Source organism: Cavia porcellus, unplaced genomic scaffold (genome assembly GCF_034190915.1).
Source record: "Cavia porcellus strain 051 isolate PalLab524CR breed Dunkin Hartley unplaced genomic scaffold, mCavPor4.1 scaffold_6, whole genome shotgun sequence".
Taxonomy (NCBI): Eukaryota; Metazoa; Chordata; class Mammalia; order Rodentia; family Caviidae; genus Cavia; species Cavia porcellus.
Genome location: NW_026947489.1, coordinates 41143093 through 41164016, shown reverse-complemented (window position 1 = coordinate 41164016; position 20924 = coordinate 41143093). Strand labels below are relative to the sequence as shown.

General features: G+C 47.4%; 3 protein-coding genes across 6 annotated transcripts; 1 reads left to right on the top strand and 2 right to left on the bottom strand.

Moving 5' to 3' along the window:
• Positions 1-173: 173 nt before the first annotated feature.
• Positions 174-4233, bottom strand: Slc39a1 (solute carrier family 39 member 1). Its single transcript, XM_003475366.4, has 4 exons — positions 4161-4233; positions 3315-3539; positions 3030-3160; positions 174-1773 (listed from the first exon to the last, which is right to left on the bottom strand). The coding sequence occupies exons 2-4, from the start codon at positions 3505-3507 to the stop codon at positions 1117-1119; spliced, it is 981 nt and encodes a 326-aa protein (XP_003475414.1). The 5' UTR covers positions 3508-3539; positions 4161-4233; the 3' UTR covers positions 174-1116.
• Positions 4234-8685: 4452 nt separating this feature from the next.
• Creb3l4 (cAMP responsive element binding protein 3 like 4) lies at positions 8686-14574 on the top strand. 4 transcript variants are annotated; one of them, XM_013159009.3, is made up of 10 exons: positions 8687-9102; positions 9204-9390; positions 9718-9964; positions 10059-10171; positions 12697-12789; positions 12916-13022; positions 13128-13196; positions 13292-13376; positions 13544-13640; positions 13943-14574. In XM_013159009.3, exons 2-10 carry the CDS (start codon positions 9208-9210, stop codon positions 14113-14115), a joined length of 1167 nt encoding a protein of 388 aa, XP_013014463.1. In that variant the 5' UTR covers positions 8687-9102; positions 9204-9207; the 3' UTR covers positions 14116-14574. The 4 variants fall into 4 exon arrangements, with proteins under 4 accessions (XP_063106561.1, XP_013014463.1, XP_063106560.1 ...); XM_003475367.5 differs by having other exon boundaries at positions 8688-9111; XM_063250491.1 differs by lacking the exon at positions 9718-9964 and having other exon boundaries at positions 8686-9111; positions 10043-10171.
• Positions 14575-14702: 128 nt separating this feature from the next.
• Positions 14703-16889, bottom strand: Jtb (jumping translocation breakpoint). Its single transcript, XM_003475560.5, has 5 exons — positions 16497-16889; positions 16332-16369; positions 16042-16124; positions 15584-15663; positions 14703-15020 (listed from the first exon to the last, which is right to left on the bottom strand). The coding sequence occupies exons 1-5, from the start codon at positions 16577-16579 to the stop codon at positions 14864-14866; spliced, it is 441 nt and encodes a 146-aa protein (XP_003475608.1). The 5' UTR covers positions 16580-16889; the 3' UTR covers positions 14703-14863.
• Positions 16890-20924: the final 4035 nt, after the last annotated feature.

The following is a 20924-nucleotide window of genomic DNA, read 5'->3' as shown; positions in this document are numbered from 1 at the left end:
GAGACAAAGGAGAGAAAATTGGATTATCTTCAGGAAAGGGCACTGTTGAAGCCTAGTGAAAGCAATGAAATCAAGGCTCCTAAAACAGTAGTGAACATCTGGAACTCAAGTCTTCTTTGGCTGGCAACGTGCTCACCCCTGCCCCAAGACAAATGAAGCCGATACCATAGACATGTATACAAACATCTTTTATTTGGCTGATGTGTTCCAAAACAGGTCAATTAGTAAAATAGATTCTAGAGAATACGGCCTATACATAGCCCTCCCTTCCCAAAAATATCTCTGGGGTTGGACATTTCCCTCCCCCTGGGCTCATCAGATATAAAAAATGTTTGGCAGCTCTGTGTTTACCACCTGTATTTACACCATGTCCACGACCCTTCCCTATTCCTAGGGTGCAGCAGCAGCAGGGGATCACAGGTCTCCCCTCAAGCCAGCCTAGCTGAAATTTTTGCCCCATCCAAAATATAGAACCAAAACAAAAAACAAGTAGGTCCCTGACACTGAGGTGTTGGGCAGAGCCTACTGCCATCTCTCTGTGCTTTGAGAAAATGGGGATTTGTTTGGCACTTTAAAAACAGAGGAGTGAGCAGGACTAGGGAGGTCAGGAAGGTACTGAAATTGGTACGAAGAGGCTATTTGGCACTAGTGCCCCTGGGAGAAGAGCAGGAGGTATATATAGGAGATAAGAAAAGTAGGAAGGGTCCACTGAAGGTGGCAGGGTGCCAAACAGGCTACTGATTCTGGACCCTGCCCTCTATGTTTTTATCCTACCGTAGCTGTGGCTGGGTACCCACCACCTCCAGCTTCCCCAGTGTCAGTTTGCCCATGTGAGTAGTGTGTGACCTCTGACCCTGGCAGTCAGGGTCTGCTTCAATGCTAATGTCCCCTGATCAAATCTTTAGTGACTTGACTACTGTTTCTTGGGCTTGGGGTCAGGTTCTTTTCTGCCCATTTCTCTCATTAGACATAACCCAAAAGGCTCCTTTCCTATCTCCCAGAGAACTCTGTCCTCATACCTCCCTTCCTCATTCTTTCCTGTTTTCCACGCCCTGGGGGAGAGAAGGCTAGAAGCACCTGATAGGCAACTTCCCCTGCGCCCTACAATGAAGCCCCCTAAATATGGATGAAGAGCAGACCAGTAAGCACAGCAAAACCTGCTAGGAGCAGAATGACCTTGAGGATCCTCTGCTCTGAAGAGGCCAGCTCCTGGGGCAGGATTTCCAGGAAAGTAATATAAAGGAAAGTGCCAGCTGCCATGCCCTCCAGCACAGACTGGGCCAACTGGTGCAGAGGCCCAGCTGACTCTGCCAGAGCAGCACCTAGCCCAATGCCCAGAGGTGTCATGCATGAGAAGAGGATTCCACAGCCAGCTACAACCTGCACCCGAAGGTGGCTCTGCAGCAACCTGAGGGACAGACTGACAGCCAGGATACCCTTGTGGAGAAGTAAGGCCAGGCACAGCTCCATGGCCCGAGCCCGGTCTCGCTGTAGTCCCACTGCTAACCCCTCAAACACTGAGTGCAGGGCCAGAGAAAAGACCAGTACACAGGCACGCAGAGCTGAAGGTGCTGCCGAAGCTCCTCTTGCATGGGGGACCCCCAGCCCATCATGCCAATGCTGCGGCCCACTGTTCACTGTTCCCAGCAGAGCCCTTGTTTCCTCTCGACGTGGTGGCCCAGACTGCTCCTTGTAAGCCAATGTGATCTGCTCCATCACCAGGACCAAGAAAAAGCCCATGGCCAGGATGAACTCTTGCAGGGGGAACTGGAGCTGTGGGCAGAGATGGTAGCTAAATGTCTGGAGACAGGACAAGATCTGATAGAGGCCCAGTTACAAACATAAGTCTCACACAGAACCATTCTTTGTCACACAGTGAAGTGACTTAATCAGAAACATAGAAGGATATACAATCACACAGATTATGGTATCTCACACAATGCTACATGTAAACCAAAGTGGTTCAACTTTGGCCCTTACATTTGACCCAGACAATTCTTTGTCAGAGAGCTGTGACATACACTGTATTTTATACAGCATTCTGACCTTTACCAATATGATGTTAGGAACAAATGCAATAGCCCTTGCCCAAGCCCTTGGTATTTGTGACAACCAAAAACATTTCCAGAAATTATCAAACGTTTCCTGGGTACAGCTGGGTATGGTGGCACACGGCTGTATCCCAGCACTTGGGAGGCTGAGGCAGGAGATCACTGCAAGTTTGTAATTACCCTGGACTACAAAGTAAGCTCAAGGCCAGACTGAAAAAAAAAAAAATCAAAAAAATTTTTTTCCTGGGTATAAAACCACCCTAGTTGACAGTCACTGTTACAGACACCTAAATGTCACATATAGGCATAAAAAACCAGAGTACCATGTGGGCCCATTTTCCAAATGCTCACAGAGCCATATGATGTCACAGGGTCAGTCACACTGTCACGAGGACATTCGTACAGAAGGGACAGTTCACTTGGTCACATATGTACAGAGGGCTGGTGTTACTTCCTCAGTGTTGGGGGAAAAAGAGCAAGCTCAGGTTCGGGATAACTTCCCTACACCCACCTTTCTCAGTTTTTCTATAATGAGACTGCCTACATGTTGGACTTGACCATTGGCCATATCCCATTTCCTTGAGCTAAAGCCTTTTGGTCAGCAACACCAGGTCCCTGGAAATCGCCCCCTATCCTTCCCAGTCCTGCAATGAACTTTATGTCTGAACCTTCAACAAGCAAGAGGGAATGAGAGATTCTTGGAGCACTATTAACATCAAGGTGACTCGAACAGAGAAATGCAGAGTACGTCACACACAGGTAGGTTTCCTCACTGTCTCGAGAGGTACACTATGGTCACTCAGAGACTGGTGTAGGGGAAAAGAACTCAGAATTCTACCCTGTAACTGAAGGTTACAGTTTATAGGATCATAGGCCAAGGGTCTTTCATAGTTATCAGAGTTACCAAATCTAAGAAGCCATGTGTGCAACTGACATGTCCCCCCACCTCTTGGGTCACATGCTGGCACTAATGCTCACCGTCACATGCAGGGCTGCCAGGGCCTCATCTATGGCAGCCAGGTAGTCGGGCAACAGGTCCAGAAGACAAGTGGCCAAAAAGACACCTCCAGCAAAGCAACTTACTAGGCTCAGGAATTTCTGACGGGCAGCTGGACAAGAATGCAACACAAAGCAAATGAACGCCCACTATCCCAACCCAAGCAATGGTTACTCCTGTTCTCTTCACCTCCTTAGGTCACCTCCCCCAGGCACAGAGACCTCCTTAACCCACACATCCCCAGAGGCAGGAAGAGTGGTACTCACCTGAGCTTTCAGGGTCATAGTTAGCTCCAGGCCGCCGTAGCACACAGATGGGCACCAGGCTGCAGAGAAGGGTGAGGACCAGCAGTAGCACCAGAGCCCCCAGCTTCACTTCCAGCCCCACCGGCACTGGAGGTTCTGAAGCCACGGCTTCTGGGCGCCACACCAGGAGCTCAGGCTCCCCCCAGGGACCCATGGTGTCTGTGGCAGCTCCAATGACTCTCAGACCTATAAAGAAGGAGGGAGAGGCTGTCACGAAGACGGGGCCACAAAAGGGGAAGGCCGGTCAGCAGGGTTCAGCTCTCCACTCCAGCCGCTCTCTGGCTTCCCCACTGCGGGTGACTCATCCACTCTCATACCAGGAACATTTCTATTTCTCCTTGGAATTTATCTTTCCCAAACGACCTGTTCAGGGAGCCAAGAAGGTGGAAACTACGCGGTGAGACCCCGGGTAACTGGGGACAGCCTCCAAACAAGATATAGAGCTGGAGTTCCCAAGGCAAGCAGGAGTCAAGCCACTTCACTCGGGCACAAGCGGCTTCAGCGAAGGCTGGCGGGCTGGGACAGTGCTTCGTGAACCACTTGAGCAGGCCAAGTGTGGGAGCCAGGTTTCTCCCCTACCCTCACACCGGGCCCCGGAAAACGAAGAGCAGGCGAGCGCTTCGTGACGGGGCCGATAGCCCGAAGATTCGGGTCCGGGGACCCTGGGATTGGACAGGACGACACTGAGGGCAGGGTCTGCAAATCTGGGATGCGAGAGGCGGGGTCGGAGGTGGCCAGCGTCGAGAAAAGCAGACAAAGAACGCGAAAGCTGGGATCCGACTCCTAGTCCCGGGAACCCGCACTCACCTCGCTAGGGACTAGCTCCATGGTGTTTGCTCAGTTCCGGCTCAGCGTCGGGAATTCCCGCCCCCTCCCCAAACCGCCCCCTCCCCCGCGGCCGACGCGTACCCGGGCCAGCAGCCAATGGCAGCGCCGGTGGGCGGATCCAGCCTAGAAGTGACGTGATCCAGGAGCAATCAGAGGCGTAGAGCAGGAGTGGGCGGGGCAGGAGGCAGAGAGAGTTGAGCGCAGTCTAAGAGGCGACCGGTGTGAAGACTTGAGAACTACAGGCTAACGTACGGTTGTGAAGTTCTACGGGCCTTAGTTCGCCGGGCAGCAAAGCGATGGATCAGAGAGATCGCAGAAGTAAAGAACTGGAACTAGAAGCCCCGCCCGCGGGTGTTTCTCCTTGCCCTCTCCTGACCCAAACTCCCGACCCTTAGGGGACGCTGAAACCTTACTAGTGCGCCCCCTTCTCAGGACACATCGCCCATACCAACATCTAGAAGGAGTCACGTAATCCTAGCACTGGAGAGGCTGAGGCAGGAGGATCTCCTGAGTTCGAGGCCATCCTGGGCTGTACAGTGAATTCAAGGCTAGTCTGGATCCTGTCTCAAAAAGAAAAAAAAAAAAGGAACGCTAAGGATAAGGGTCTAGAAATGGAAGCGGGCAGCTTCTTTACGTGAAGGGGAGAATGTGCAGACTTTGAGAGGAGGGAGGTTTAAGAGAAAAAATGTATAGGACAGAACAGGATTTAAGTGAAATAGGCCATCATTTACTAATTAATAATTGCTTTTCTAAACTTTTTAAGAGAAAAAATTTCGGGGGCTGGGGATTTAGCTCAGCGGCATAAGCGCCTGCCTTGCAAGCAGGCAGTCGTGAGTTCGATCCCTGGTACCGATAAAAAGGAAAAAGACAAAAAAAAAAAAAAAAAAAAAAAGAGAGAGAATTTCAAAACATGATAATTAGAGGGTAACAATGTTTAATACATTGCATATTGTTATCTTTAGTTACCCAAGCACTCGGGGAGACTGAGGCAGGAGGATTGTTGCAAGTTCGAGACCAACCTGGGCTACAAAGTGAGCTCAAGGCTAGCTTGAACTGCATAATGAAACCCTGTGTGAGACAAAAATAAATAAATATTAGTTACTCAAAGTACAAGATACCTGCATTTAATTATCCAAACAAATTAGCACACACCATTCTTTTCAGTGACCTAAGAGAAAATGGTTAGTAGTCTAACCATCCTATGACATATGTTTCTTTCAGCTTCTCACGCTAAGACAATACGTTGTTTACACATGTGAGTCTGACTTATTTCACTTATAAATATGATCTCAAGTTGCATGCATTTACCTATAAAACATCTCAGGTTTATCCTGAATGGCTGAATAGTACTTCATTGTATAAAAATACCACATCTTTGTATCCATTCTTTGGTTGATGAAAATGTGTTTTAAACTTTTTTTTGAGACAGGGTCTATTCTGCTGCCTCAGTGTTCCATAGTGCTGGGATTTCAGGCTTTAATTTTTTTTTTTTTTTTTTGTCCTTTTTGACAGGGTTTCGCTATACATTTCTGTCTGGCCTAGAATTCACAGTGATCCTCTTTCCTCAACCTCCTGAGTGGTATGATTACAGGTGTGCTCTACCATGCCCAGCCTAAACTATTTTATTTTACTTTATTTTTTAGGTACTGGGGATCAAACTCAGGACCTTGCACTTACCAGGCAAGTGCTTATGCTGCTGAGCTAAATCCCCAGCCCCTATTGTATTTTATTTTGAGAGAAGGTCTTGCTGCTTAGTTCAGGCAGGCCTTTAAATAATCCTCCCGCCTAAACCTCCTGAGTCCTAAAGTTACAGCCATGTGGTATCACACTCAGCTAAACTCACTGTTAATTTCAAAAGAAAAAATTGGATATGTGGCATACACCTATAATAATCCCAAATGCTTTGATGGTTAAAGGAGGAGGATCACAAATTTGAGCCTAGCCTGGTGGTTTAGTGATTTAGCCAGAACTGCCTGAAAAGGGGGAAGAGAAGTTAAACTAGCAGGTGATGCCCAAAGCTTTCCAGTTTTAACATTAAAAGAAGCTGACTGTACCTTCCACTTAATCATTTCTACCCAAACTGCTACAGAAAGCCCTTGAAATACATTTCACCACCTTTCTTGGTCTCAGAAAGATCTACAGAAAAATATCTCAAGCATCCAAATTTTGGTTCAGCTATTGCAAGTTGCTATGAGATTTATGAGTAACATGAAAATGATCACAAAGCTGGGCATGGTGGCAAACACCTGTAATACCTCAGAGCACTCAGGAGGGTGAGGCAGGAGGATCACTGAAAGTTTGAGGCCAGCCTGGGCTACATAGTGAGTTCAAGGCCAACCTGAATTACATAGTAAGACCCTGTCTCAAAACAAAAACAAAACAAAACAAAACATTTGAAGTTCAAAACCAGCCTGGATATGCAATGAAACACCGTGTCAAAAAACTATAAAGTGGATAGTCTTCAGAGACTTGGTGGCCTTTTGGCTATATATATCTTATACATATCTTTAATGGCCTGAGCAGTTTCACCAGCATTTTATTATTTTGAGACAGGGTCTCCCTATGCAAGTTCAGGCTGGCTTTGAGCTCACTTTGTGCCCCAGGCTGGTCTTGAACTCGCAGAGATCTTCCTGCCTCAGCCTCCCAAGTTCTGGGATTACAGGAGTGAGCCATCATGCCAGGCTTTGCCAGCATTCTTAAAGTGAAGATTTGAACCCCCCCCCCCACTTTTTTTGGTTTGATTTGGTTTTTGGAGATGGTCTTGCTATGTAGTATATAGGCTGATCTAAAAACTCATGGTGATCCTCCTGCCTCAACCTCTCAAGGGCTGGGATTATAAGTATGTGCCACCATGCCTGGTTTGAACCTCTTGATTTGTATAATATGGGGTTTTCTGGATCAAAAGAACAAATCATTTTCACAAGTTGCTTTTCTATGTGTATATTTATTTATTGGTACTGAGGATCAAACTTACGACCTCACACTTGCCAGGCAGGTGCTTATGCCATTGAGCTAAATCCTAGGCCTATTTTTTTTTTTTTTTTTTTTTGTCTTTTTCCTTTTTATCGGTACTGGGGATCGAACTCATGACTGCCTGCTTGCAAGGCAGGTGCTTATGCCCTGTGCTAAATCCCCAGCCCCTCCTCAGCCTACTTTTGTTTTTTGAAACAAGATTTCACTATGTACTCCAGGCAGGTCTTAAACATGAATCCTTGTGCCTCAGCCGGAGTTTTGGGGTTACAAGTGTGTACCACCAAAACCAATTGCAGTTTGAATTCTGGTTCCACACCCTAAACTTTGCTACTTTTCTCACCTGAAGTTCTACTGAAGGCAGACAAATAGAAACCATAGCTATCTATATCTATGTGCCCTCCGTTATTTTACTAGAAGTGAATTCCTGGGCCATCAGACAGATCAAGTGGGGGAAAGTGCTAACTTTGGAATTCTAGTGATGGATACTATTTTCTAGCTATGAACTCTTTGCCAGTCCTCTCCCCTCCTCGGTAAAATTGCAAAATTTTACCTGATCTCTGTCCCTCAGAACAGTCGCAAATTAAATGAGGCAATAAGGTTTGAGAACAGTTTTTTGGTTTTTTTCTTTGGTACCAGGAATCAAACTCACAATCTCATGCTTGCTAGGCAGGTACTGTGCCACTGAGCTATAGTCCTGGCCTAGAGAGTAGTTTTAAAATGTGGAGAGGAAAGGAAGAGAATGAGAAAACGAGATATTTATGTACATGTGCCAGCTTTCCATAATGTATGTAATTATTAGGCATTGCAAACAAACTAATAATTTAAAAAATAAATGATATAAATACAAAGCCGGAAGTGGTGGTTTGTCCCTAATTTCAGCACTTGAGAGGCTGAGGCAGGAATATTACTTAGAGTTCAAAGTCAGCCTGCACCACATAATGAGACCATGTCTCAAAATGTAACACCCCCCAATATAAACTCCCACACTTGGAGAGGAGTTGAAGGGAGGGGAGGGAAATGGTAAAAGGAAAAAAAAAAAAGTCTCCCACCTAACGCTAAAGATTTCCTGACTTGCCCCAGTTTTGTAGTCCCCGCCCCTCGGTCTGTGACTGTCCCACCGTCGTCCGCCCGCAAAGTAACATGCGGATCACGGACTGGAAACCCGCCCTTGCGCAACCTTCCGGCTTCTGGGTCAAAACCGTGGCGCTTCGCTTGGGTCAGCAGGTTGTTTATCCCCCACCTAGACAGCAACCAAAAGCTTCGAGGTCGCGTGGCAAGCAAACCCCATCCACCCTGCCCACATCCCCAGAACTTTGGTCCTACTTCCTTCCACTCTATTTTCCGGTTGCCAGCGAGACCTCCAGTTCCACCGAACGCAATCCCTGCCTAACAAATATTGCAACTCCATTGGTCAGAAACCCCTATTCTGACCAATTACAAGGAGTTGGTCTCGAGCGGGTGATTCCATTGGTTCCATAGTGTGCCCCTTGGAACCTTTGTATGTGTGGCTTCCAATCAGGATTCAAGCATGGGAAGAGGGCAAAACGGTGGGGGAGGGCAGGCCTAGAAACCCCTTTTGTTCCTAAAGCGGATTGGGCACTCATGCTTATAGTACTGCAGTCGCGGCTACATTTGGTCCTCCCTGAGGAGACACCAAAACCTCAGGAAAATCTACCACTAGGAGAAACTAAGGCTAAAAGGAGAAACTGAGGCAAGAAGGTTGTGGCTGTTTCTCCTAGATGCAGTTCCGCGTCTCAGTCCTCTACTCCCCGACTCAGCGCCCCTATCGTGGCCACTGCAAGGTGCAGCTAGCTTTGCAGGTGCCTAGCTCGAGGCGGAGCTTAGCTGGGCAGGACCAGGATGCAGATCCTGGAGGAAGAACTCACAGGTGTCGCTGCGTCCCGGCCAGGCTGATCTGCGGGCTGGGCCTGTGACCCTCAGCAAGAAGGTCTGGCCGGTGAGGAGCTATGGCAAGTGTGGAAGGAGGACGCTGTGGGGTGGGAAGAACTGTCGCCTCCCTTGATGATTGCTCTGCGTACTTTCCTGCAGAAGCATGGATCTTGGGTCCTCCGACCTGCTGGATGTGTTCCTGGAGCCCCCAGAAGATATCTTCTCCGCAGGGTCCTTCGTGGAGCGGGGCTTCACCTGTTCCCTTCCGGAGGTTCCAGAGACCAGGCTCCAAGAACAAGGACGGCAAGGCTGGGACCCCAGTGGGGGCCACTGCTGTTCCAATGTGGTGGGTGACCGGTGATGAGAAGCCCTTCTGAGACTCCCCCTTTCTTTTGTTTTTTAAGAACAGGAAAATTTATTGGAGAAAAAGAATGGGAAATAGAAGTGGGGGAATTGGGAATAGCTCCCAAGAGACAGGAGGGGTCCTGAATGGGTTGCCCAAGAAGCCCTCTTGAGAGAAAAGTCCCAGAACAGAGATCCCAAAGATGTGACTATGTATCTATATGACCAAGGACAGAAGGGACTGAAATTAAAACATGAGAGATCTAAGTCTGATGTCAGGTAAGACTGCTGAAATTCTTCCTGGCCCGTACTATACTTTCTCCTATTATAGGGCCTTCAAGAAAGTGAGTCTGAGGATTTCCTGAAGCTTTTCATCGACCCCAATGAAGTGTACTGCTCCGAAGCTTCTCCTGGCAGTGATAGTGGCATCTCAGAGGACCCTGGCCACTCAGACAGCCCCCCAGGCCCACTGGCACCTGGTTCTCCTGCCCTGTATGAGGTCATCTATGAAGCAGGGGCTCTTCAGCAGGCGCAGGGGGAAGCTGGGCCAACCTTAGGGCTTCTCTCCATCCAGCTAGGTCAGTGTTCTGTGGGAAGAACGCAAGGGGCTTCCCAGACCCTGTTGCCATAGAGTGTCCTCTCTTTCCGACCTCCAGCCACTGTTTCCTCCAGATCAGTGGAGCCCACAGTTGGTACCTGATGCCCGTGTCGCCCATGAGCTGATCTTTGATGCTCGTACCCACATCCTGCCCACTGCCATGGCCTCAGTACCTCCAGCCACCCTGGTGAGTCTAGGCCTCAATCAGCACCCCAGTACCAAGAGGTAGACCAAGGGGAGAAGGGAAGGAAACTGATCTGGAACTGTGTCTTTGCCCCACTTTTTGTGGCCTGTAGAGCAAGGTGACATGAACAGATTCAACAGCTGGGAAAGTCCAAGGCAGAGAGAAGCCTTGGGGTAGGTGGTGATGACTCAGCTGAGGGAATCTGGGGAAAGCCCAGACCTTGTGTTCCCTGTGTACTCAGTGAGAGCCATCATCTCAGCCTTGGTCAGGACGTAGAACTGGGACAGGACACCTTTGAATCCAAATGGTTAGTGAGCACAGGGTGGGGGAGAAGGGCTAGGGCAGAGCCGTGTCCCCACAGACTGCTTCCCACATCTTGTCCCAATGCTGTGGGCAGGGAGGCTTGCTTTGCTTTGCTCACTCTTCTCCCTTCACCCTAGGAAGTGTTCCTTGTACCCACAAGGTAGGGAATGGGACTATCTTCCTTTAAATCTGGGATTGAAACTGGGACCAGATGTCAAGTTGCATTTTAGAATCTCAGGCAGAAAACTTAAAACTGACTTGCTGGGCATGGTGGGACACACCTGTAATCCCAGCACTTGAAAGGCTCAGACAGGAGGATCACTGAGAATTTGAAGTCATTTCAAACTACATAGTGAAGCCAGGCATGATGGCTCACGCCTGTAATCCCAGCACTCAGGAGGCTGAGGCAGGGGATCATTGTGAGTTCTAGACCAGCCTAGGCTACAAAGTGAGCTCAAGGGCAGCCTGAACTGCACAGCGAGACCCTGTCTCAAAAGGACAAAGCAAACAAACAAACAAAAAAACTGGGCTGGGGATTTAGCTCAGCGGCATAAGCGCCTTCCTTGCAAGCAGGCAGTCCTGAGTTCAATCCCCGGTACTGATAAAAAGGAAAAAGACAAAAAATGAAAAAAACTACATAGTTCAAGGCCAGCCTATACTACAAAGTAAGGCCCTTTCTCAAAAACAACACACATACACACGCACACACAATGAAACAAAAATAAGGTAACTGGACATCAGAAGTGCCAGAATGTTTGTGCATGTTTGTTTGTTTTAGATAAAACTCTCTGGGCCATATTTTTGGGCATTTTGATTAGTTTGGAAAAAAATCTCCCAATAGTTTCATCAAACAGGAAGCAGAAGGAAACAATAGGAAATGGTTTAACCAAAACCCAAAGCCAAAAAAACAAGACCCCAGGGCCTTCACACTGAGCTAAATCTCCAGTCCTTTCTTCTTCCAAGTTGCCCAAGCTGGGTACAAAGTGAAGCAAGTATTGTTAAAGGAGATGGCCAGCCAGGCATGATGGTGCACACCGGTAATTGCAGCATTTGGGAGGCTGAGGCAGGAGGATCATTGGGAGTTCAAGGCCAACCTGAACTGCATAAGGAGATCCTATCTCAAAAAGACAAAAAAAATTGGAATGGATTGAAGGTCATAAAAAAAAAAAAAAGACAAAAAAAAAAATATGAGTGTGGTGGCTCACACCGTAATCCTAAGTACTTTGGAAACTGAGGAAGGAGGATTGAGGTTAAGCGCAGGCAATTTAGGAGACTCTGTCTCAAAAATAAAAAGGACTCTAAAATTGGACATGGGGCACATACCTGTAATCCCAGCACTCAAGAGCCTGAGGCAAGAAGATCTCTGGGTTCGAGGTCAGCCTGGGCTACAAAGCAAGTTGAAGGCGGGTCTGAACTAGATAGTGATACCCTGTCTCAGAAAAACCAAACAAAACAAGGCCTGGGGATTTAGCTCAGTGGCATAAGTGTCTGCCTGGCAAGCGCAAAGCTATGAGTTCAATCCCTGGTACCAAAACAAAACAAAACAAAACAAAAGGACTGGGGACTAACTCAGTGGTAGAGCACCAATACAGTAAATGTGAAGTTTTCGGTTCAGTCTGTAGTCTCCACTACAACAGAACGACACTTGCCCAAACTAAAAAAAAAAAAAAAAAAAAAATTCCTTTTTTTCAAAAAGGAGTACTAGAGGGAAGTCAAAGTACAGATGATGGGCACAGGTTAACCACAGACACTGTCTCCTCTCCCCACCTACTTTGTTGTAAGCAGCTATGTGGTCTGGCTGCCCTTGGAGAGTCCCTTGTCACAGCAGGAAAGCCTGAAAAATGGAGCACACCCTGCCAAATGGAAGTACATGGCAAATGATTTATCTGTTGTTAGGAAATTAAGCAGACTTGACTGCAGAGATCCTGCAGAATCTTTCAAATGCCTTTAAAGTTCTGGGAGACAGGAACCACACCAGACCCTTCCCAGCTCGCTGAGAATATGAAGGCCCTAAGGCTGCAGCCAAAAGATGCAAGAAAACCACAGCTCTCTTCTCGGCCTCGGGAGATCCCTTGGGTGTGATGCAGAGACTGTCTCTACCGCTGATCTCACCTCTAGTTTGGCTGTTACTTCCTCAGTACAGACAGCACTCTGGAGGCCCAGGGAGGGTAGGACTGGGATGACTCTCCTGCTAGCTTCTCATCTTTTCCTGCCCCACCTCACAGCTGCCCTGCCAAACCCTGCTCTTGACAGATGAGGAGAAGCGGCTACTGGGGCAGGAAGGGGTTTCTCTGCCCTCTCATCTGCCCCTTACCAAGGTAACTCTCTTCCCCAAACGCTAACCCAGCCTTGGAATCCAACCCTGGCTTCTGAGAAGCCAGGATCCCAGGGAAGAGGTCAGAAATTGTGAGAGGTTACAGGCCTGACACAGTCTGGTCCTCCAGGCAGAGGAGAAGGTCCTCAAGAAGGTCAGGAGAAAAATTCGGAACAAGCAATCAGCTCAAGACAGTCGGCGGCGGAAGAAAGAATATATTGATGGGCTGGAGAGTAGGTATGTAGCTCCCATTTCTGGCATCCTGTGGGCCTTCCTCACCAAGGCAGTGAAGGTTAAGGGGCTGAGAGTGCTGAGTTTGTCCTCTCTCTCCATCTTCCCTAGGGTAGCAGCCTGTTCTGCACAGAACCAGGAGCTGCAGAAAAAAGTCCAGGAGCTGGAGAGACATAATGTGTGAGTACAGCACCAGGGGCAGGGAGAGTGCAGCTCATCGGGCCCCATTGCTGGCCAGGGCTCCCAGAAGGTACTAACTCTTCACCCCTTTCCAGCTCCCTGGTGGCGCAGCTCCGTCAGCTACAGATGCTCATTGCTCAGACCTCCAACAAAGCTGCCCAGACCAGCACCTGCCTTCTGGTACCAACAGCCCATTCACTATCTCCCCACCTCCACCATCGCCCATCCTGATTCCCCTATCCCTACTCCTTTATCTTTCTCCCATAACAACTCCAACTGTTGTCCATTCCCTCTGATCTCTTCCTTTATTGTCCCACAGCATTAAATGTCCTTTTGGCTCCTTCCAGATCCTTCTCTTTTCTCTGGCTCTCATCATCCTGCCCAGCTTCAGCCCTTTTCAGAGTCTACCAGAAGCTGGCCCTGAAGAATACCAGCCTCATGGAGGTGAGAGAAAGGACAAGGCGCTCTCCTGTGAGGAAGGGATGCTCACAGAGGGCAAGCAGGGGAGGTCGGGTGGGGTGGTATACTTCTGGCTCCATCTCTTTGGAGGCTGAGACAGAAGGATGACTTGATCCCCCAAGTTCCAGACTAGCACAGGCAATATAGCAAGACTATCTCAGGAAAACAAAGGAGAGGAGAAAAAAGAAAAAGCTATGGGAGAGGTCCGATCCTATATAGGATCGCCTGCCCAAGAGGGAGTACTGGGTACTTGATAGGTACTCTACTGCTTTTTTCCTTCCCCTCAGTGATTTCCAGAAATATCCTAACCCACAAGGACATGGGAGGAAGTCTGGAGGTTCCAGTAATCGAGTCGCCTGGCGTCCAGAAGGCAAATGGCTCAAGGATCCCACCAGAGAAGACAGGCGTAAAGACTGGATCCAGGGGGTACCTCAGAAGTGTGCGTGCAGATGAGATGTGAGCTAGGGCAGAGATCTTCTCAGTCACAGTAAGGAATCTAGGGTGCTCCTCAGGCTCTGCTTCCAACAAGAATTCCCACTCACTATCTCTTCCCTTAGGGATCTGAATCACTTAACACCCTGGGACAGTGATAAAAGTTTTCAACCATGACAGACAGCCCACTGCTACATGCATGCCATAGGTTCGCCACACTGCCCAGGAGATGTCTGTATCCTGAAGCCCAGTTTCCCAAATGAGTGTGCATCCCAAAGACTTTATGTATCTGTGATTTTTTTTTTTTTTTTTTTTTTTTTGGTACCAGGAATCGAACTCAGGATGTCATGCTTGCCTGGCAGACACTGTGCCGTTGAGCTTTATCCCCAGCCCCTATGTATCTGTGATTTTATTACTTCTTTGGGGATAGGGTTTAGGGAAACAGAAGCTTTGACTGAAAAATAAAACTTTCTAGCTAAAACTGCAACCCAGAAGTTTTAAGTAAGTAGTAAAACACGGGGAAGACAGGAGCTTGGGAGATTGCCATCCCCTGTGCCCTTTGCTTTCTGCTTCCATGTCTTTCTGTTCCAAAGCAGATCACTGTCGAGAAGGCAATTATTTGACTTTTATTTTATTGTGCTCAGGAGTGATGTGAAGAGGAAGATGGGGAAAGGGTGTAACACCACAGACTCCAAAGAAGCAAGGGCACAAACCAGTCCATTCCACTCTTTCTGTTAAAACATGGTCTATAAGACCCAGGATAGATGGTGGGGTAGTTATATGGATTCAATTTGTTTCCGGACCTTTTCCAGAGCCTTTCTGTCCAGCTGTCGCTGACGAATGATGACGAGACAAGCAAAGATCAAGGCCACAACTATGACAGCCCCTTCAAATTTCCAGAATAAGTGTTGTTCCATCAGAGCTGAGCGGCAGCTGGGGGTAGGAAGGAACAGTTATTTCCAGGGAAGATGAGACAGCTCCTTCTAATCTCTTTTCTACATCTGCCTAATGAAGGTAATATCCCAAAGGAAAAGAGAAGTCAGCTCTATAATGTGTTTACAGTTCTTGGTGAGCCAACATTAATCAGTTTTACTGATGAAAAAATACAGGGCTGGGAGTTAGCTCAGTGGCGTAAGTGCCAGCCTGGCAAGCGTAAGGTCATACATTCAATCCCCGGTACAGAAGAAAAAAGAACAAGAAAAAATGTGGCTAATAACTATGCTAAGGAGCAGAGCTAAGACTTGAATTTAAATTATTAGGCTCCAGAAGCCCTCCTGGGTACAGTGGTGCATGCCTGTAATCTTAGTACTTGGAAGGCTGAGGTAAGAGGATTGCCTGGAGTTCTGAATCCAGCTTGAACTAAACAGCAACATCCTGTCTCCAACAAACCTTCCTCTTTCCAATACCTAGCACACTACCCTTAGACCAGGAGAAAGGAATGACTGTTTACCTAAGTCACAGGATCAAAGGAAGTTTTTAAGAGAAACAATTCTTACCTTTTGAACTCATTCTTTTTAGATGCACTGCATGTGATTTTCTCTATGTATCCCGTAGAACCACACTCGGGGATGGTTTTCTATCAGCAGAAAAGGACCAAAGCCTGTGTTAGGAAGAGCAGCAGGAGCAGAGGGACTGCCATTCAGCAGCAGGTACCTAACTGCAAAAACCAGAGCTAAATAAAAGAGGAGTTCTGGTATGGACTGGGGAGGTAATAGTTGTGCGATTATGCATATGTGTAGGAGGGCAGGAGATTAGGAATGATAAGGATAAATTCCAGAGCCCATTATATTGAGAATAAACAGAACATGGAAAGAATGGGGCATATTTTCAGGGAAAGAAGCAAATTCATATCTGGACATCCACTGAGACTACAAAGACAAGAAAAACAATACAAAGGCATGCACAGTGACACTTGACTGGTTAGATGTGGGCAAAAGAGAAAGCAGATACTTACAGCCTGGAAAGTAGAACACGGAGCACACTCTTCTGCCACGACGAACTCTTCCACCAACCAGCACGACAAAGTAGAGGTGCTCACTAAACAGAGAGAAAAATGCCAGGCCCCCCCCCGCCCCCGGCTAATTCAGAAAACATTTCTTCCAAAATTCCACCCATCACCTTCTCAACAAAGGGCACACCCTCATCCCGTGTGCTGCCGTCCTCTTTCACTTGGGCTCCTGGTGTATCAGGAAGAGATTAAAAAAAAAAAAAAATAGGGGTTTAGGTTCCTAGAAAATCACTTACCGGACAGTTTTTCCTCCTGAACGGGAGCCTCTGCTTGGCTGCAGCGGAGAGTGGAGAGTGCAACAGTTAGAATCCAGAAAACAAGGCACACCCACCTTCGTCCAGGAGGAGGTGTCCCCCATCCCCCGGGGAGGGTTCTCGCCCGCCCTCCTTTTCCGTCCTTACCAGAGCTTTAAGGTGACAGCGCACAGCAACCAGCAGAGGGGACGACCCTGGGCGAAGCCCAGCCTCCCCGTGCTCGCGGGCATGGAGCAGTCAGGGTCGCACCTGCCAGAACAGGAGCTGCTTTACCGGCGCTCACTCTGTAGTCTTGCCGGAACTTCCAGCCCAGGGCAGCAAAATTCCGGGGTTGTCTATCAGCGCACAGGTTCTATCAGGACGACCTCATGGCTGCGGCGAGCAGAGCTCATCTGCATTTGTTGGCTGGGATCTTGAGGCGCTCCGCCCGGGAGCCCAGGCCTATTTCCAGCTCACCTCAACTTCTGCCCTCAGCGCGGCCATCTTGCCCGCAGAGGCTGCTGGGATGTGTCCCTGGGAAATTTGTAGTCTTCCGCGGTGGACACCTGCCCTAGGCTCGGTGACAACTGGAGGCCACTGCGTTTGCGCAGCAAGACGAAGCCCATTGGCTCGGAGGCCTATGGCATTGTGGGCCGGGTAGTGTTTGTTGCAGCTTGCGTGGCGGGTTGTTTCGCTATTCTCTGGCCTGTTGCCTGTTTGTGGATTCTGGGCTAGGTGAGCGGGAAGGCGGGAAAAAAGGGAACAATAGGTTGCCCTGCCAGTACGTTGGACCCTCCTTAAAGCTTCAGGATTGATGAGTGAGCGTTGATGGTTAGCTCAGCGGCATAAGCGTCTGCCAGGCAAGCATGAGATCCGGAGTTTGATTCCCAGTATTCAAGAGCAAATCAAAAAGGGGTTTACCATTGAGATCTAGCGTTTTGACACCTTCCACATTCCTGTTTTCCGCCCCATCCTCCCAGACGGCTTACTTGACAGCTTAGGGATGGAGACTAAGCTGCACTTTCTTTTTCCCACAGAAGCTGGAATATCCCAGACACCCTGATAACGTGAAAATTGCTCCTATTTTTGTGTTCCCAGTCGGTCCTACACAGATGAACTGTGTATTCCCCTGTTAATTGCTAGACAGTTTGGCAGAACTAATCCTGTAGATAAAGTTTACCTGGAAGTTAAAAACCCATGGACAGGGGCTGGAGATTTAGCACAGTGGCATAAGCGCCTGCCTTGAAGCAGGCAGTCGTGAGTTCGATTCCCAGTACCGATAAAAAGGAAAAAACAAACCCACGGACATCTGAAATGTATAAACACTTTTCAGAAGTACAGTCAGGCAATAAATACACTTTTAATGGGAAAATGCAAATTAACACTGAGAGTCCATCCATTCCAGAAAGAATGGCTATTACCAAGAAATTAATAACCCAGGTGTGGCTACAAATGCCTGTTACCCTAGGACCCACGAAGGATTGCAGTGAGTTCAAGGTCAGCCTGCACTATCAAGTAAGACCTGTCTTAACCAAAAAAGAAAGTGTGTGTGTGTGTGTGTGTGTGTGAGAGAGAGAGAGAGAGAGAGAGAGAGAGAGAGAGAGAGAGAGAGAGAAAGCTATTATCCAGTAACAAGTGCAGGGGGTGCATTTGAGGGGGAAGCTTCCTCAAAAAACTAAAAATAGAAATCCATTTGACCCAGCTATTCCCCTTCTAGGCATCATACCAAAAGAGTTAAACACATCATACCACAGTGACACATCCATACACGTTTGTAAGCAACATGATTCATAATAGCTAAAGCATGAAAGCAGACTATATGACCATCAACAGATGAATGAATAAAGAAATGTATTTCAGCTGGCTATGGTGGCACACACCTGTAATTTCAGCACTTGGGAGGCTGAGGCAGGAGGACTGCTGCGAGTTCGAGACCAGCAGCTACATAGTGAGTTCAAAACCAGCTTGAACGCTATATTGAGACTGAGATAGATTAGGGCGTGGCAAAACTAGTTGAAGTAGTCAAGATTCTGGAAAACGTGTAGAACAGTTCCCAAAGCCTTGCACATGTGCTTCTCATAAGAACTGAGGCAAGTTTTTTTGTGTGTCTTTTTCTTTTTCATCGGTACCGGGGATCCACTGTGCCAATTTGAGAAGTTTAGAAATTTAACTAGTGACTCAGCAGGGGATCAGGGGCCTTACTTTGTAAACATCCCCATCCTGTGTAAGAGGAGTGCAGGGAGATGTGAGTGCTACACCCACCCTAGTGGGTGGTAGCTTGCTTACAATTCACGGAATAAAAGAGGCCTGCTCTCCCTGCTTTTTGCTCTTGCTACTTTTCTTGTCATTGGCCACCTTTAAATGTCACTCCTGTGCTATTCCACCCTGCTTTGGAGCCAGCTAATTATAGACTGAAACCTCCACAAACTGAGCTAAATGAACTTTTCTTTCCTTAATTTTTTTTTTAATCGGTACCGGGAATCGAACTCAAAAACACGCGCTTGCAAGGCAGGTGCTTATGCCACTGAGCTAAATCCCCAGCCCCTCTTTCCTTAATTTTGAGTGTCAGGTATTTTGTCCCAAAAATGAGAGAAAAGTAACCAAGATAATGTGATAGCCTAGACCTGAGGTCGCTTTAGGGAGTGGGATCCCAGCATTGCCTCTTAGCACCTGTATGTGGGAGTTCTCTTGGGTTCCCTTGGAAATTGGGCCTTATAATAGGACACAAGCCAAAAAGCCTACTCTTAGTGGCTTTCCTCATAATAGCCTGCCCTGCTTTCTTCAGGGTATTTTTTTTTTTTTTTCCTTTTTATCGGTACTAGGGATCAAACTCATGACTGCCTGCTTACAAGACAGATGCTTATGCCACTGAGCTAAATCCCCAGCCCCTTTTCAAGGTACTTTATCTTGCTTTTTCTTTTTTTACTCAGCACAGGCTCATTCTGCAGAGCCAGTTTCTCTTTTACTGTTCACTTTTATTTTTTCAAATAAATCTTGCTAGTCTTTTTTTTTTTTCTTTTGTGAAGGTCGTGCACGCGATGTAGTTCAGGCTGGCCTGGAACTCAAAGTGATCCTTCTGCCTCAGCTCAGTACTGGGGTTACAGGGATGTGTCACCAAAGATTTATAAGATAAATAAATGAGGGGGCTGGGGATTTTGCTCAGCAGCATAAGCGCCTGCCCTGCAAGCACACAGTCGTCAGTTTGATCCCTGGTACCGATTAAAAAAAAAAAAAAGATATATAAATGAATCTGATGCTGATGAAAAGGTGGGAGGAAAGGGAAAAAAAGAATGAAATGTGTGGAGTGCATGTACTGATTACCCACATTGAATGTAATCATTATGTACTGCAAGCATGGACTAATGGGAAAAAATGCTGAGCCTGGATTCAAGTGGTTATTAGCTACGTAACTTCAGTGTCAAGCTCTCAGGTCTATGTAAAATGGAAATGCAAATATGAAGTCTAGTATTTTTTTGGTTTTATTTAACATTTTAGTTTTTTCAAGACAGGGCTTCACCTTGTATTTCAGGTTGGCCTTGAACTCACTGTGTAGTGCAAGCCTGCCTTGAATTCATAACAATTCTCCTGCTTCAGCCTCCCAACTGCTGGGAGGCTAATCTACATGTGAGAGAGACTCGAAGGAAATGAAAGTACTTTATTCTTTTCCAGTAAGGTTTCTTTCTGCCATACTCCCTCCCATTTCCTGTGTCTGAGGATCAGCGCAGGGTCTTGCCTATGCAATGGAAGTGCTCTATCACTAACTATACTCCCACCCACTACCTCAAATATCCTTCACATGTTAATTTGGTTTAGTTTGGTTTTTTGAGACAGGGTCTTGCTATGCAGTTCAGATTGGCCTTGAACTTACTATGTAGCCCAAAGTGGCCTCAAATTCATGGAGCTCCTCCTGCCGCAGCCTCCTGAGTGCTGGATTACAGGCATGTGCCACCACACATCACTTTTTTTGTTTATTTGTTTTTGTTTAGTTTTTTGAGATAGGGTCTCACTATGTAGCCCAGGCTGGCCTCAAACTCATAGCAATCCTGCCGCAGCCTCCCTGAGTACTGAGGTTCCAAGCGTACTCCACCATGCCCAACTTTTTTGTTGTTGATGCTGTTGTTGTTTTTGAGAATACCTCACTATGTACTCAGGCTGGCTTTAAATTTACTGTGTAGCCCAATGTCCCTGAAACTCATACCAATCTTTCAGCCTCACCTTTTAAGAGTTCTGGGATTACAGGCATATGCCACCATGCCTGGTGAGGACGGCTGTTTGTTTTTTTGAGGTAAAGTCTCTCTAGTTCAGGATGTCCTTAAATTCACTATGTAGCCCAAGATATCCTTGCACTGAGTGCTGGGATTACAGCATACTAGACTACCATGCCAGACTATTTTGACTTTCATAGGTGCTCCATAGAGAGATACTTAAGCTTCACATAAAACCACCTGTACTCTGTCTCTAAGATCATAGAGCTGTCTCAGTATTTTTCTTTGTTAAAGTGGCTCCACAGTCCCTCCTCAAAATGTGTTTCTCAAATACCACTGCTACTGCCTTTGCCAGAAGCCCTAAGTGTTAGTGCACTTTATTTTTGGGTTA

Excerpts from the sequence above, each read along its gene's own strand:
- Slc39a1 (XM_003475366.4), bottom strand. The coding sequence starts at position 3,507 with ATGGGTCCCTGGGGGGAGCCTGAGCTCCTGGTGTGGCGCCCAGAAGCC. Across the intron at positions 3,161-3,314 it reads CTATGACCCTGAAAGCTCAG|CTGCCCGTCAGAAATTCCTG; the intron begins GTGAGTACCACT and ends ATTCTTGTCCAG. Across the intron at positions 1,774-3,029 it reads TGGCAGCCCTGCATGTGACG|CTCCAGTTCCCCCTGCAAGA; the intron begins GTGAGCATTAGT and ends CTCTGCCCACAG.
- Creb3l4 (XM_013159009.3), top strand. The coding sequence starts at position 9,208 with ATGGATCTTGGGTCCTCCGACCTGCTGGATGTGTTCCTGGAGCCCCCA. Across the intron at positions 10,172-12,696 it reads CAGTACCTCCAGCCACCCTG|CTGCCCTGCCAAACCCTGCT; the intron begins GTGAGTCTAGGC and ends CCCACCTCACAG. Across the intron at positions 13,197-13,291 it reads GAGCTGGAGAGACATAATGT|CTCCCTGGTGGCGCAGCTCC; the intron begins GTGAGTACAGCA and ends ACCCCTTTCCAG.
- Jtb (XM_003475560.5), bottom strand. The coding sequence starts at position 16,579 with ATGCCCGCGAGCACGGGGAGGCTGGGCTTCGCCCAGGGTCGTCCCCTC. Across the intron at positions 16,370-16,496 it reads GCTGTCACCTTAAAGCTCTG|CCAAGCAGAGGCTCCCGTTC; the intron begins GTAAGGACGGAA and ends TCTCCGCTGCAG. Across the intron at positions 15,021-15,583 it reads AAAAAGAATGAGTTCAAAAG|CTGCCGCTCAGCTCTGATGG; the intron begins GTAAGAATTGTT and ends TCCTACCCCCAG.